The following is a 17,008-nucleotide window of genomic DNA, read 5'->3' as shown; positions in this document are numbered from 1 at the left end:
AAGTGCATAGAAAAAGCCAGACGTAGTGCTGTGGCTCAAGTGGAAGAGCTCTAACCTTGAGAAAGTCCAAGGACAGTGCTCAGATCCTGAGCTTAAGCCCAGGACCGGCCAAAAAAAAAAAAAAAGTTGTGAATTTGTGTAGTGTCCATTTATCCTACTCTGGTTGCAGCTGTGTTTTGCTTGGCTTCCTGTCTCAATCTCCAAGAACTCTTCCTAAGCAGACTTGCCCCCTAGACTTGAGCTCATGTCATGCTACATGTAGAAATCAAACCCTTTTATTTTTTTTTGTAACTCTAAGGACAATAAAAAGAAAAACAAAAAACAAAAAAAGATAGTTTTAATGTGGTCATGGCACATTGGTATCTGATCCCTACCTATGTCTTCATCTTTGTGTCTCACTGGCACTCCTTGGATTCTCTTGTCATTACAGCCTTGTATATACTCTTCCTTCCTGGAAATCCCTCCTTCCTCTCCTGCTAGTTAATACTTGCAAGTCTTCAAGTCTTTTTTGTTAAAACTATGTATTGGGGCACAGCAACTCCATGTTGATGTGATTTTTTTTTCTTTTCTTTTTTTTTCAAGACAAGGTCTTGCTGTTTATATTTATCCCAAATGGCCTTAAATGCATTTTGGACCCATCTAGTCTCAAACTCACAATCCTTCTGCCTCAGCCTCCTAATTGTTGGAATTATAGGTATATCCCATCAGGTCCCAACATCCATGTTTGCATCATTAATGTCTTTCCTCCTAGTCTAGCAATGCTGAGAGAAGGCCCTTATGTTTTCTTAATGCTGTAGCCCTTGTGGTTAGGATATTGTCTCATCATAGCTGTTATTTAAGTACATTTTTCTGTATTGTCTTTCGCTCTACTCCTTAGTGGCTTCTTCCCTTCCTGCTGTTCAGCTGTATCTCCTCTCTTTAAATGGTCATTATTATCTTTTCTGTATATTCATTAGTTAGTAAACTAATTGTTAAGTTTAAGTATTTGTAGTAAAACAAAGACAAAAAATTATTTCTTCCTGGAAACATCCATAATTGCATCCTGGAGAAAAAAAAAACCATACTAGAAACAGAAGGAAGCATAAAGTAAGTTGTTCAAGGAAAGTATTAGTAGCCATGAGGGCATAAAGCACAGTCTGTGAAAGGTTGGTGCTGATGAAAAATGACATAGACTTATCAGGGAATATGGAGCATGGACCAAAAGGGACCAATTTGACTTTGTTTACATTTCTTCCAGTTTTATTATGCAGATTGGCCATAGGAATATTCCAATACAGGTCATACAGCAATGATTCTCCTTAGATTTACTATCTCTGATATCACTTCCTTCAATCATGCAGGTAGAAATGCTTGTCTCCCTTCTCGAATGAGAACACAGATATCCAAAGTGCAGGACATTTGGCTATCATACACCCAGCATTGCCAGAGCTAGGTTTGTTCCCAGCATCGTGTGACTCAGAACTTGCTGGAAGCAGTTGGTTAGAAGTCTTAAGAACCCAGAAGTAGATGGGTTCTAGTGGGAACTGCTCCTGCTCCTCACAAGTGGTGTTAGAGGTGATATCTGACAAATGATTCAGGTCTAGATATATTATTGAACTTAATTTTATCTTTGAAAGCACTTTGGAAACTTTTTTTTTTCTGGTCCTGGGACTTGAACTCTGGACCTAGGCATTGTCCCTGAGCTCTTCAGCTCAAGGCTGCCGTCCTACCTCTCGAGCCACAGCCCCACTTGTGGTTTTCTGGTGTTTAATTGGAGATAAAAATCTCACTAACTTTAGTGCCTGGACTGGCTTTGAACCTCAATCCTCAGATCTCAGCCTCCTGAGTAGCTAGGATTACAGGAGTGAGCCACTGGGCCCAGCTTAGAAACTTTGTAAGGCTCGTGCTGTACTACTTTGAGCCACGACTCTAGTTCCAGCTTGGATAACTGAATAAGAATCTCACGGGATTTCCCACTAGGACTGGCTTGGAACCACAATCCTCAGATCTCAGCCTCCTGAGTAGCTAGGAATACACCACCAGTGCTCAACAAGAATTTTTAGATTAAGTGAATATGTTAAGATTTTTTTTTTCTTTGTCAGTTCTGGGGCTTAAACCCTGGGCCTGGATGCTGTACCTGAGCTCTTTAGCTTAAGGCTAATGCCCTAGTGCTTTGAGCCACAGCTCCACTTCTGGTTTTCTGGTGGTTCATTAGAGATAAGAATCTCAGGGACTTTCCTGCCCAGGCTGGCTTTGAACTATAATCTTCATATCTTAGCCTCCTGAGTAGCTAGGATTTCAGGTGTGAGCCATGGATACATGTTAAGATCTTTGCAGTTGAGTATGCAATATTACATTACAGGGTAGAGATGAAAGGCATTTAAATGATATTGATCTAATTGACAAATTAAAAATCATAGCTATAGAAAACTAAATATTCTATATGTCTCCAGAAAAGAATATCTCAAATTCTACAGAGTTGCCAAAATTCTAGCTTTTTGCTAGAGTAAGTGTAGTTTATTATGAGATTTGTAATAAAATATAGGAAGATTTATAAAGAAAAACACCAAATCTTTTGAAATGAAGGATCTGAAGAAGAAATAGGAAACTTATCTGGAATAATTTTTCACTAAAAGCACTAGAAAATGTATAATTTGAGCATCTTCAGTGGAATTTATAGAAGGGCCTGGGGCTTCAGGCCCTTCTAACCACTTCAACAGCTCAGGGTATGAAGCCTGGACTTTGTGAATCTATCTTAGCTCTTCAAAAAAAATATGAAAGGCAAAACAAACCTTATGGATCTTAAAGCTGTTAGCATATTTGCCTTAGTTGGAAGAAATTGCGTCAGTAAAGTGTATGTCAGTATCTTGGCTCTGAAGATAGCATGCACTTGAATAGTCTTGAAATAATTCACTTACAGTGAATGTATATCAAGCCTGAGTTAAGTGAGTTGTGGGTATCAATTCATGTGATCCTCACAGTGGTTCTCTAAAGTTAGCTCTTTTATTTACCTTATGTGTGAAGAAAGCAAGGAGTAGGTCTACAATAGAGAGTCTACATAACTAGGACTATTTGAGCATCTGTGAGACTGAACCAGAGCTTCAAATAGCCCATTACCTTAATGTCATATTTTAAATACCTTTGGATCAAATTGTTTGGATTTAAATTCTGAATAATAATGTAAATGCAGTCTAGACTTTATTCCCATAGTAATAGTATTCATCACAGAACAATGCAAGCTATATATAAGTTATTATAGGCTCTTTTATCTCAACTGCCTTTTTAACATAGAAGAGAGGTTATTTTAAATCATAGAGTGTATTGCCTGTCATGTAAATGCGGAGGAGAAATGCCCCTAGCACATACTTTTTGTTCAATTAAAAAAATGGTTGAGGACAGATGTAGTGGTATGTGCTTTTGTGCTTCTGGGGAAACTGAAGATTCCTTGAGCCCAATAGATAGTAGGTGATCCTGAACCTTAACCCTAACCTGTAGTGATTCTATTTCACTAAATAAATGATGTTGAACAGACTAATGAATGCAATACAGCTTCTAGCCTCCATCAGCTCATAGTTGGGTACGAGAGGTGCACTCCATGAACAAGGAATGGTTAGTTCCTCTTGGGGAAGGAGGAATGGATTTTTGAAGGATATACTTGAAGTCAACCCAAGAAGCTTGTGAAATAGGAGTTGGGGAGCAGTGGCAGAAAAAAATGTCCCAGGTGGGATTTTTCACCTGGAGAATAAAGGAAAATGGTAGAAGACTGTTCTTGGGAAATGAAAATGTTTCATAAGACTAGAGTACAGTTTTTAGGCAAAGTGGTATAATAGGAGACAGGATATTGAAGCTTCAGTGGGGGCAGAAATGTCATGGTAAACTTTGTGGTAGCTATTCAAATATCCTGATGCAGGAAGCAAGAAGAATACTTTTTCTCTTGGCGCCAGTGGCTCATGATTGTAATCCTAGCTACTCAAAAGTCTGAGATCTGAGGATCACGGTTCAAAGCCAGCCCAGCACAAAAGTCGGTGAGACTTTTATCTTCAGCTAACCACCAGAAAACTAAAAGTAGAGCTGTGGCTTAAGGAGTAGGATGGTAGCCTTGAGCTGAAGAGCTCAGGGACAGCAGCCAGGCCCAGAGTTCAAGCACCACAATGACCACCACCACCACCACCAACAACAAAAAGAATATTTTTTCAAGAAGATAACATGGTAGTAAGAAGGATTGGAAAGGAATGTCAGCTAAGACTCTTATAGTAAGTGACCCTAAGAAAGAAATTAGTACAGTGTTACTGAGAGGTTTCAGGAAGACACGATAATGAAATTCTACAGAGGTAAATATGGTGACTGGTACATGATTGCTGCGAGAGGGAGAAATATAAAGTATTTTGAACCTGGTAGCTCAAAGGAAAGGGAACATGAATATTACTTGACAACATGAGTTTAAATGGCAGGTACTCATTTCTGAGTACCTTAGCAAAGCTGCCCTATTATGAGCACTGTTAACTGTTTCTACTTGAAGGTCATCTTGTTTTCAAGGAGAAAACTATTGCATTTGAATTTTGAACAGGTGGCTAGGATGCATCACGTACATGCAGCAAGCTACCTGGTGTACAACATCATGAGTAGTGGAGAGGTTGAATGCAGCAACACCCTGGAGGATGAGCTAGACCAAGCTCTGCCCAGCCAGGCCTTCGTCTACCGTCCAGTCCGGCAGCGGGTATACTCACTTTTGCTGGGAGACTCTAAAGGTAAGAGTGGGTTGGTCTTCTGTAGCAATGGTTCTGTATAGAGCTGAGAAAGTACCAGGTGACCTAGAATTCATTCTTTCAGACAGGCAGACAATTAAACAGGTTTTGCTTTTCTTTGAAATCTGAGAATGGCATTCACATTTGTAAAAACTAAAGATAATGAAAGACACCTATTATCAGCAAGCATTTGATCAGTCACTGATGATACACATTGTTTTTATGAAATGTCATATTTTATGCCCTAAAGGGATTTATACTTTCATAATTATATTTTAAAAATAGTCTTTCTAAACAGTTTTGGTAATTAATTTTCAATTTTTTCTCATTGCTATTTTCATTGTGTACTTAACAAAAAGAATAATAGTGGACCATTAGTGTCTGGAGGCTGATGTTTTCTTTTTGTCTCCTTAAAAATTTTTCACTCGAATTTAAGTGCACAGACAAACTCCCGGCCCCAAGGGTCTGAACTTTTAACTTTGCCACTGGCTAGGTAAACAATGTACCATTTGAATCACACTTACAGTTCCGTTTTCTCTGGCTCTTTGCCCAGGCCAATATAGACCTTGAGCTTCCTATTTATACTTTCTCTTTCTTTCTTTCTTTCTTTTTTTTTTTTGATGCTGTACCTGGGGTTTGAACTTAGAACCAAGGCACTATCCCTAAGCTTTTTTGGCTCAAAGCTGGTACTGTACCATTTGAACCACAGCACCACTTCCAGCCTTTTCTGAGTAGTTTACCAAAGATAAGAGTCTCATAGCCTTTTCTGCCTGTGCTGGCTTTGGACCACAGTCCTCAGATCGCAACCTCCTGAGTAGTTAGGATTACAAATGTGACTCACCAGTGCCTAGCTAATTTATACTTTCTATGGTAGCTTTTTCTGTTGAGCTGAGTTCTTGTGTGGTTAAAATCACATAGGTCCCAGTAGAGATACAAAATAATGTTTTTCTTGCTGGATTCAGCAAGTACTAACTGATATGTTTGTAGAGCTCTTTATTTTTATTTTATTGTATCTTTTTGTCAGTCCTGGGGCTTGGATTCTGGGCCTGGGTAGCTCAAGGCTACTGCCATACTCCTGGGCCTGGGCATTGTCTCTGAGCTCTTTAGCTCAAGGCTACTACCCTACCCCTTGAGCCATAGTGCCACTTCCAGTTTTCTAGTGGTTAGTTGGAGATAAAAGTCTCATGGTCGTTAGTGCCTGGGCTGGCTTTGAACCTTGATCCTTAGATTTCAGCCTCCTGAGTAGCTAGCGTTACAAGTGTGAGCCACTGCACCTGGCTTATAGAGCTCTTTTCTGGACCTCAAGGAGACATAGACTACCAATAGGCCTAGAATACTGGGGTGAAGATTCTGTGGATATTTACCAAGGAAGGGCTAGATTTCAGGAATACCAGCATTTAAGGTGGATAGGAAGAAGGCAATTTCACAAAGGGAAATAGGACTAGTTAGGGAGAACCCCACAAGGATGTTTGATGGTGGTAGGGTGGGGAATGTAGTGATTGCAAGACCGTGGGAATCAGTAGCAATCCTGGGTCTCATAGCTAAGCACCAGTGGTGCTATCAGTGTGTTATTTCAATGGAGTAGTGAAGGCAGACTAGGAAACTAAAACCAAAAGGAGTAAACAAGGAAAGCCACTGTTCACCTTACTGCCCAAAAGCAAGAGAGAAGCAGGAAGGAAGGAAGGAAGGAAGGAAGGAAGGAAGGAAGGAAGGAAGGAAGGAAGGAAGGAAGGAAGAGAGAGGGAGGGAGGGAGGCAGAGGGAGGGAGGGAGGGAGGGAGGGAGAGAGAGATGTGAGATTTGGGAGCTCAAACACAGGGGAACCAAAACAAGAGGCTCAAGATACAGGAAAAGGTCTCAGAGGATCAGATCACCCAATGAAGCAAAGCCAAATGAACCTGAGGGCAATGTGCTAGCCCATCACCATGAAGAGCAGGGCAGTGCTGTCACTTAATGATTTAAAGACATGCTGAGCAATATTGTTAAAAGTTTTCTTTTAGCTGGTGCCTGTGGCTCACGCCTATAATCCTAGCTACTCAGGAGCCTGAGATCTGAAGATCGCCATTCAAGGCCTATTGGGGCATGAAAGTCTGTGAGACTTTCTCAACTCCAGTTAACCACCAGAAAGCTGAAAGTGGTGCTGTGGATAAAAGTGGTAGAGCTCTAGCCTTGAGCTGAAGAGCTCAGGGAAAGCACCCAGGCCAGAGTTCAAGCCTACAACTGACCAAAAAAAAAAAAAAGATTTTCTTTTCACATTGCCTTGCTTAGTGAGGGAAAATAGTTGAAGTCAAAATGATTATTTTGTCTCTGTGTATGTGTGTGGGGCGAATACTGGGTTTAAGTACACTTACTAGGCATATTGTACTGTTCGAGTAATAGGCCCCCAACCTCCTCCCAGACCTTTGTGCCTGTTATTTTTGGGATAAAGTCTTGTGTTTACTCAGGGAACAGATGGGACCATGATTTCCTATTTATGAATTCTATATAAGTGGAATGACAGGCATATGCCACCATGTCTACTTGTTGGTGGAGGTGGAGTCTTAGAACAGTTATATTTATGCAGCATACAGAAGAACTTTTGTTCTAGGTTATTGCTACCAGTTATTTCATTTAATGGTTTTGATAGAATCATCAAATCACTTAAGACTGGAAAGGGCGCTCATATTCCAGCAGTTTTTTCAAAATATTTGTGCAGTAGTATGACAGAAAGACACTATGCCTGGACCTGTTGGCTAGCTGCAAGGTTCTGGCTCTTGTTGGAATGAATGGATCACCTTCAAGCTTAAGATAGCTGTTGGTGACTATAGTGACTCTGGACCCTTGGATAAGAGGATGAACTTGTGAGGCAAATAGGTACTCACAGACCTATGAGCCTCTTGGACTTACTGACCTGTTGTCTTCCTTCAGATGGAGCTAGCACTGACCAAGTTGTCAAAGAGTGGTTTGTCTATCCCGGGAATCCGCTGAAGCACCCAGACCTTGTCCGGCCTCTGCCAATGACTATTCCAGGTATGGAATGGTAGATCTGTTATGCACATATCTTTTTTTCAGAACTACATATGGACTGATTTTTATTTCATCCTTGGCCATTGATGCTGTGCCTCAGACCCAGAGGTCAGTCAGTAAACACCACAGATTTTAGCAGGATTAGGTTCTGAATATTTACTTAAACCAACTCTTTAGAAATGCATTTAGATGAAGAGCAGTGGGGAAAAGGAGATAATGAGGACTACTGCATCTAGAGAAAACAAATTTCCATAATCTATATTTTGGAACTTACTGAGAGGAAATTTTAAAAATGAACATTGTATAAAGTGGATCTAAAGAACAGTCTCCCTACGAGTTCTTCATATGTGAACAAGGCCAAGTGTGTCAGGCAGTTGCAGTATATCCTGCATGGGAACAGCTACAGCTACAGAGGGAAAGGGTCAGGAGTATCTTAACATTCACAGGGTCCTGTGTGTGGACAACTACAAGCAAGGAGAGTAGGAATGGTTTAGTACTTGGGTTGCTACATGGGGAAAGGGAGTCAGGTGTACCCAGCACTCAGGGTGTGCATGTGGAATAACTCTGGGGTAGGGTTAACAGTGTCAATTGTTGGAGGTTGTCCCAGCATTGTGTGTAGACAGCTACAGGGAAGAAGTCAGAAGTATCTATAGGTAAGGATGCTCAGGGGTATCTATTTGTGACTACTATAGGGGTAGAGAGAGACTTTTATATTTTGTTTTTGGTGACTGTTCTTTTTTTTTTTTTAACAGAACATCATTTTTGTCAGTATTGATACTCTTATTTTTGTTTGCTTTAAATTCTATGATGTTACTACTAATTGCCGTCCATGGAGTGTGAATTTACCAAACATAGACCTGAACAATGCAGATGGCTTCTTGATAAGTGAATTAATTTAGTATGTTGGTTCATGTCTGTAATCCTAGAACATGGAATTATGCCTAGAACATGCCTTACTCAATGCATTAGAGTCATGAGTTCAAGGATAGCCTAGGATGCATAGTGAGTCCCTATCTCAAAAAAAGGAGTGGGGGGGGGGCTGAGAGTTTGGCCTAGTGGTGGAGTGCTGGCCCAGCATGCACAAAGACATGGGTTCAGTTCCTCAGTAAGTACCATATACATAGAAAAGCTGGAAGTGGTGCTGTAGCTCAAGTGGTAGAGCGCTAGCCTTGAGGAAAAAGCTCAAAGACAGTGCTCAGGCCCTGAGTTAAAATCCCAGGACTGGCAAAAAATTATACAACAACAAAAAGTTAGGGTTGTACTGGAAAATAATTGAACAGTTTTTATTTTAGGAGATATTTCATTATTCTATTCATTTGTGATGGATTCAACCCTAAAAATGCAAGTACAAAAATAAATTAATGTGGGAGGAGTCTGGGAATGTGGCAGTGATAGAGCACTTGCATAACATGTATAAGACTGTGGATTCAATCCTTAAGACTATATGAGATAGAGATAGATGGATATTACATTCATATTTGTTCTTAGGAAGATTTTATTTTTTAAAGGATAATTGAATTGTTTTTTCTTTTTACCAGTCCTGGAGCTTAAATTCAGGCCCTGGGTGCTGTCCTTGATCCTCTTTTGTTCAAGGCTAGTGCTCTCTAACACTAGAGTCATAGCCCTCCTTCCAGCTTTTATTGGTAGTTTATTAGAGTCTCATGGACTTTCTTGCCCAGACTGGCTTTGAAACACAATCCTTAGATATTAGCCTCCTAAATAGTTAGGATTACAGATATGAGCCACTAGTACCTAGCAAAAATATTTTAGAACCATTTTATTATTAAGGCCCAGAGAGACAGATTGCATGCTTTCTCTCATATGTGGAAGCTACAATTAGTTTTTAAACATGTAAATAAATTGGGTAGTATGAAAGTATACAAATGTATTAACTGCCAGGCGCGGTGGCTCATGCCTGTAATCCTAGCTACTCAGGAGGCTGCAATCTGAAGATCATGATTCAAAGCCAGCCCGGGCACTAAAGTCCGTGAGACTCTTATCTCCAATTAACCACAAGAAAATCAGAAGAGGTGCTGTGGCTCAAGTGGTAGAGTAGTAGCCTTGAGCTGAAGAGCTCAGGGACAGTACCCAGGCCTAGAGTTCAAACCCCATGACCAAAAAAAAAAAAAAAAAAAAAGCATTAACTGGAATATAGTAGGTCAAGGGAGAATTCAAATAATGTAATTCCTTAGAATGGCAAAGTCCACATTCCACAAAATAAATACCAAGAAATGGGTACTTGAAAAGGGTGGAGTGGACTCAAGGGAAAGAGGGTAAACAAATGAAGAGAAAGAAGAGGTGAGACTACAGTCAAGAATTCAGTGTGTATCCCACAAAATAAAGAAAAGTGAGAGATCAGGAGATGAAAGGTATGGGTGACATTAAGACCCATTGTATCCATAAACCACTTCGTTGAATGACAGCTGCTCTGTTCAATGGCAATTCCTTTATATAACTATTTAAAAATAATTTTTAAAGTTTCTTTGTTCATGTTATTTCCATCTCATAGTATTTTCCCAAAAGTAATATGGAAAAGATCAGCAGTGTTCTCTTCATTGTTTGAATTAGAGAATATTTGTCTATTTGTTATACCATGAATTAATCTTAAAGTTACTCTATATCTGCCAGTAAACACCATAGCATTTTATCATGGTAGCTGGTTTTTGTTGGTGGTGGTGGTGGTTTTTCCAGTCCTGGGGCTTGAGAACTCAATGCCTGAATGCTGTCCTTGTGTCCTTGGGATTTCTCAAGGCTAGATAGAGCTCTACCACCTGAGCCTTAGCACCATTTCTGGCTTTTGTTGTTGGTTGTAGGACTTGATCTCTGGGCCTGGGCATTGTCCCTAAGGTTTTCAGCTCAGGGCTACCACTCTGTCCTTTGAGCCATAGTGCCACTTCTGGTTTTCTGGTGGTTAATAAGAGATTAGAGTCTCATGGACTTTAGTGCCCAGACTTTGAACTCTACTACTAGGCCAAACTCCCAGCCACCCCCCCCCTTTTTTTTTTTGCCAGTCCTAGAGCTTGAACTCTGGGGCTGAGCACTGTCCTTGGGCTTTCTCAAGGATAGAGCTCTACCACTTGAGCCACAGCACCACTTCCAGCTTTTTTTTTTCCTATGTATATGGTACCAAGGAATCAAACCTGGGTCTTGGTTCATGCCAGGCAAGCACTCTACCACTAGGCCAAACTCCTGGCCCCTGTTGTTGTTGTTGTTGTTGTTTTAAACTCAAGACCTCTCACTTGTTAGGTGGGAGCTCTACCACTTGAGCCACACTTCAGCCCAGTATTATTTTACTTTCAGCATCTGAATAGCTAAGATTACAGGCATGAGGTACTATGTTTTAATACCCTAGAAGTCATATAAGAATCAGAGAGGTTCCTGGGACTCTTGAAAACAATCTTGGCAACACCTTGAGATGCAAGCACTGCTGTGGACCACTGCCAGCTATCTTGCCACAGCTCAAACACAAACTCTTTACCCAGCTCAATTGTCTGTGAACTTCTGTGGTCAGTGACTTCAATCTGAATACTATTTTAATGTAGTTATTTGGCAGTACTGGGATTTGAACTCAAATCTATACACTTGATTGATTCCCTTTCATTTTTGCCATGTCTCCAGTTGTTTTTGCTTTTGTTATTTTTTAGTTAGGAACTCTCATTTTCCTGGGACTGATCTCCTACCTGTGCCTCTTAAATATCTGGAATTACACAAATGAATCACTCTGCCTGGCCTTGCTAATATTTATTTTAATGATGCTAGATAAAAGATAAGATTTAAAAAATATTCCCAGGGGAAAACAACTGAATGATTTTTATGGCAAAACATTACCTGGATGATCTTAGAGTAAGGTTAGCAAAACATGCAATTGCCTGCCATGGGCTTTCTCACAAAGTACAGGATACAAATCATGGAATCTGAAGTTAAGAATGCTTCAGGTGCTTTGTTGCAGCCCCAGAGCTTCCTATCTTCATGGTGAACATGTGCACACCAGTCCTGGGGCTTAAACTCAGAGACCAGCATAGCTAGCCTTCTACCACTTGAGCCACAGCTCTACTTCTGGCTCTTTAGGGGCTAATTGGAGATAAGAGTCTCATGGCCATTCCTGCCTGGGCTGGCTTTGAAAGGTGATATGCAAGTCTCAGCCTCCTTAGTAGTTAGGTTTACAAGTTTGAGCCACAGGCACCCGGCCCTGTTCTTTCCAAAGACCTTTTTCTCTAATAGTACATGTGGTTAAAAGTTTCCTTTCTTAATCATAGAAGTAAGAAAGAAGTCATAGATACTTTTCAGTGAAGTAGGAGGAAGAAAATGTAATAGAAATTCTTTAAAATTTAGGAATTTAGCTTGCTTCTTTGACTCAAGTTATATGTATATGTACTATTCTATAAGTTTCCCTGGTCTCGGCTGTTCTTTCCACCTCTCTCATGTTCTGCATCCTGAAGGTAAGTTTGTAATGACCATGTCTGTCTCCAGAACTGGAGGGTCATTAAGCCAAGTAGAGGTACTCTCTTCTCAGTGTCAGGAAAGCTGATCCTTCTAATTGACAGTTTGTCTATCATATCCATCAGGTGTTGTTCAGCTTTCAGAAGTATCAAGTTCTTAGTATTGCTTAGTATTTTTTGCTTAAGAATGTTTGACACACGCGATGCGTATATCATATTATTAGAAAACTCTTACAAAGTGAACAAGATGAAGTGATACTTTTCATGTAAAAAAGGAGCTGTATTTGACTCAATTCTGTCCTTTTCTTTCTTGTTTAAGCTTTTCTTCTGTGTACTGTTAAAGACTCCACCTTGATACTTGATGTGTATAGGACAGGAAAGTCTTGACATGTCTCAGAGGTTGCTTTGAGTGCATTTAGTTGCACATGTATGCTAAAGTACTGCTCATATGGCCATCTGTCTTGGCCCTCTCTTCTGAGATTATCATGAACTAAGATAAATATTTTAGCATATTTGAAATTATGATAGTGGCAGTTAATTTCCCATAGATGAAACATTGGCAAACCTTTTCTTTAAAGTATCAGATAGTAAACATGTTAAGCTTTACTGGCCTGTAGTTTCTGGTTATTTAATCTGGGTTTTTAAAATATGGAAATATCCACAGGTGGTAAGTACACAACTGAGCATAATGACATCCCAGTAAAACTTGGTGAATATTGAAATGGAATTTCATATCATTTGCTTGTATTGAAAAAGTAGTTTTCTTTTGTTTTTTTTTCTGCCATTTAAAATCGAAATGACCCTTGGTTTAAAGGCTATTGAATGGGTAGTAAGCTTTGATAGCAAGCTCCTGAATTAAACATTAGGACTGTAATTATAAGAATTGCTTATACCTGTGATTACCTTGTAGCACTAACTGTATTAAACATCAAGGATTCTTAGCTTTTCCTTTCTGTTAATAGAAAAATGCATTGTCTTTCAAATAAATAAAAGTATTGGGAGTACTTCAGCCTTTTTAGAAATACAGTGAGTGAGTTGTTTTGTTTCTAATGGTGGGTGGGTTTGTCTCTTTGGCGAAAATGTGGTATATTTTACCCCAGCTAACTTGGGCTTTTGGAGCATGCTCTGCAGCCTGTGGTCATAATGGAGAAGCTATTGCCAGGAACAAGGGAAAAATGTGAATCACCACACTTCTTCCTGTTTTCCCAGAGCTGTCCGCACTCATTCTGTGTCTCTCAGATTCACCATGAATTGTCTTGATTTAAGTCAGTGAGTAAGGGTCTCTCTCTTGGACTCTGTCTCTCTTGCTCCTGGGACTTGAATTCAGAGCCCAGGTACTGTTCCTGAGCTTTTTTTGTTCAAGGCTAATACTCTATCACTTGAGCCAAAGCTCCACTTTCAGCAGTGTTTTTTGTTTGTTTGTTTGTTTTTGTTTGTTTGTTTTTTTTTGGTGTTTAGAGATAAGAGTCTCATTGACTGACTTGCCGGGGCTGTCTTTAAACCATTATCAGATTTTAACCTCCTTAGTAGCTAAGATTATAGGTGTGAGCCACTGGCACTCTGCAATGAAATGAAATGAAACACTAAAAATCACATTTAAGAATCTTTAAAAAAAAATATTACTGAGCCGGGTGCGGTGGCTCATGCCTATAATCCTTGCTATTCAGGAGGCTGAGATCTGAGGATCAATGTTCAAAGCCAGCCCGGTACAAAAGGACCTGAGACTCTTATCTCTAATTAACCTCTAGAAAATGAGAAGTGGGGCTTGGCTCAAGAATAGGGCAATAGCCTTGAGCTGAAGAGCTCAGGGACAGCATCCAGGTGAGTTTAAGCCCCATGATCCACCAAAAAAAAAAAATGTTACTGGAGCTTAAGCTTAGGCCTTATGCTTGCTCTACAGCCACTTATCACTTCAGCTATGCCTCTACCACTTTTTTTCTTTAGTTATTTTTTTGGAAAATGTCTTGCACTTTTTGCTCAGGCTACCTCAGGCTGTAGTCACTCTACCTGATACTCTGCATAGCTGGGATCATGGTGCATGGCCCCATTCTTGGCTTTTTCTTTTAGGTAGGGTCTTACTTTTTTTCTTGGCTTCCCTTGAACTGTGATACTCTTATCTCCAACCTTCCTAGTAGCTAGCATTACAGGCATGAGGCACTGCATCTAGCTTACACTTTAGGAATTTCTGTTTTAGTTTAGTTTAGCTTTGGTTTCTGTTTAGTTTTAGGGAAGTGCTTTACAGAGCATGGGATCCAACGTTTACATCCATCTTGAGTTTTTTTTAAATCAGTACTCCCTGACTGAGCGCCAATGGCTCATGCCTATAATACCAGCTATTTGTCAAGATAGGCATGAGAGTGTTATCTTCAATTAAATCTCAGAAAACTGGAAGTGGCATTATGGCTGAAAGTAGTAGATCACTAGCCTTGAGCTGAAGAGCTCAGCAATAGCACCCAGACCCAGAGTTCAAGCCCCATAAACCCCCAAACAAGAATTCCTGGGGCTGGGAGTTTGGCCTAACGGTAGAGTGCTTGCCTAGCATGTACAAAGACCCAGGTTTGATTCCTTGATACCACATACATAGCAAAAAGCCGGAAGTGGTGCTGAGGCTCAGGTGGTAGAGTGCTAGCCTTGAGAAAGTCCAAGGACAGTGCTCAAGCCCAGGACTGGCAAAAAAAAAAAAAAAATCCCAGCATACATACATTTCATCAGAAAGTCTGCCCATAAATTCCCACTAAATTCATATTAAAGTCTCTGAGCTGATTCTTTTGCACAGAAAAGTTTGAAAAACAACTGATTTGGAGGAATTAAAACCAACTAAATGGATGGCCTTTCCTGTGATATCCTTGTGAGTCAGGTATTAAGTCTGTCTGAGATCATACAAGTGGGTAGTAGCGAAAGTTCCTAGTATGACTTTGAACTTATTAAAAAGAAGAAATTTTTCAGTGAAATTTGTTTATCATGGCACTGGTCATGTTTGCATAGTTCCTTTAAATTATGAAAATTCAAGTGTAATATAATACTGGTAAGTAGACATTTTGGCTTTTTCATTTTTGACTAGGGGGAACACCTAGTTTGGAAGTTTTGTGGCTGAACCTAGAACCAGCAGCACAGAACAAGCGCCTGGACACACTGCTAGCTTGCTTCAACCTCTCTTCCTCAAGAGAAGAGCTACAGACAGTTGAGAGCCCTTTGAGAGCTCTGTGCTGCCTCCTGATTTACCTCTTTGTCCAGGTAAAGTTTTGGTCTCTGTTTTCATGACTACAGCTGTTTTATACTTCTAGAAGGGCACTTTGGTTCTGGGGTGCTGTGGATATATCTGCCATCTGGTCCACTAGTTGTCTTCCCAGTACCTGTTTGCAGAAAATTGTATAAGTCTTTGAGATCTTCTAAAACATTAAGAAGGATATGAGCAAGCATGCAACAGAGAGTATCTGCTTTATTAAACGTGCTGGTGCATGAAAGAATATAGATGCTTTGGAAATATAGGATTTGTTTTGATTAATCTTTCTTAGACTATTGGGTTGTCTCCTCATCTTTGTGTGGTTGTTGTCAGTAGTTCCTGCTCCCAGGGGCTTATGAAATGTGAAAGGGACTTTGTTGCAGCCCCAGCTTCCCCCTTGTTAAAGCTGTGCCTCTGGGAAAGTCAGTTCTGCTTTCCTAGTCATCTTCATCCAAGGGTCTGCTGAACACTGCCTATTCAGAAAATGATATAATAGCTACTTCCTTTCCTTGAGTTATTAGGTAGTCATGTGTTTTAAATTTTTTTTGTTATTATAGAGGTAATAGAGGGATTATTTACAGTGACATAAGTCAGGTAAAAAGTAAATTTCTTTTTGGACAATGTCACCCCATCTCCCACTCTTTCCCAGTTTTTCTTCCTGTCTCCCCTCACAAGATGTATAGTTTATTTTCCACATAGTGCCTAGTGAATAGCACTGCTGCACTTGTTTACTTTGTCTCTCCATTTCTTTGTCCTCTTTTACCCACCCAATGACAGATAAACAGGACAAAGAGAAAGGAAAACAGAAACAGCAGAAAGGGAAAAAAAACTTCATTTCCATTTCTTGGGGTTAATTTATATGATCAGATGCATATAGGCATTGTGCCTTTGTGTTCCTCTTATAAGAGTACATAGTGTGGGCCGGGAGTTTGGCCTAGTGGTAGAGTGCTTGCTTAGCATGCATGAAGACCCGCGTTCAAGTCCTCAGTACCACATATATATAGAAAAAGCCAGGAGTGGTGCTGTGGCTCAAGTGGTAGAACTCTAGCCTTGAGAAAGCCCAAGTATAGTGCTCAGTCCTGAGTATAAGCCTCAGGACTGGCAAAAAAAAAAAAAAAAGTACATAATGTGTATTATACAAGAATCGAGTGAAGTGTTTCTTTTTATCCTGGTCATTCTCATTGTTAACCATTCTATCCTGGTGAACTTGTGTGTATCAGCTGCTGCCTGCACAGGAGAATTACAGTTCTAAATCTTTTATCCAAGTATCATTCATCAGGTGGTGGTTCTTATTATCTTTATACATATTCTATATAAGAAAATCATAATCAAAATCTTTGCCTTGTTAAAAGTATCCTACAAACTGGGTATGGTGGCTCACACCTATAATCCTAGCTTCTCAGGAGGCTGAGATCTAAGGATCGTGGTTTAAAGCCAGCCTGGGCACTAGATTCCATGAGACTCATCTCCAGTTAACCACCAGAAAACTGGAAATGGTGCTGAGGCTTAAGGGGTAGGGTGGTAGCCTTGAACTGAAACACTCAGGGACAGCACCCAGGCCCAAGATGTTCAAGTCCCACGACTAACCGATCAAAAAAAAAAGTACCCTACAGTTAT

The 17,008-nt window shown here is 40.1% G+C and overlaps 1 protein-coding gene across 1 annotated transcript in view; it reads left to right on the top strand.

The window, feature by feature from the left end:
• Fam120b (family with sequence similarity 120 member B) overlaps positions 1-17,008 on the top strand; it is a 49,314-nt gene that overhangs the window by 8,301 nt on the left and 24,005 nt on the right. Inside the window, exons 3-5 of the mRNA XM_090337797.1 lie at positions 4,547-4,727; positions 7,631-7,732; positions 15,230-15,402. Coding sequence (XP_090193923.1) covers positions 4,547-4,727; positions 7,631-7,732; positions 15,230-15,402 — 456 coding nt within the window. The remainder of the gene's footprint in view (positions 1-4,546; positions 4,728-7,630; positions 7,733-15,229; positions 15,403-17,008) is intronic.

Source organism: Megascapheus bottae, chromosome 8 (genome assembly GCF_031878675.1).
Source record: "Megascapheus bottae isolate mThoBot1 chromosome 8, mThoBot2.hap1, whole genome shotgun sequence".
Taxonomy (NCBI): domain Eukaryota; kingdom Metazoa; phylum Chordata; class Mammalia; order Rodentia; family Geomyidae; genus Megascapheus; species Megascapheus bottae.
This window is presented reverse-complemented; position numbering and strand designations above follow the sequence as displayed.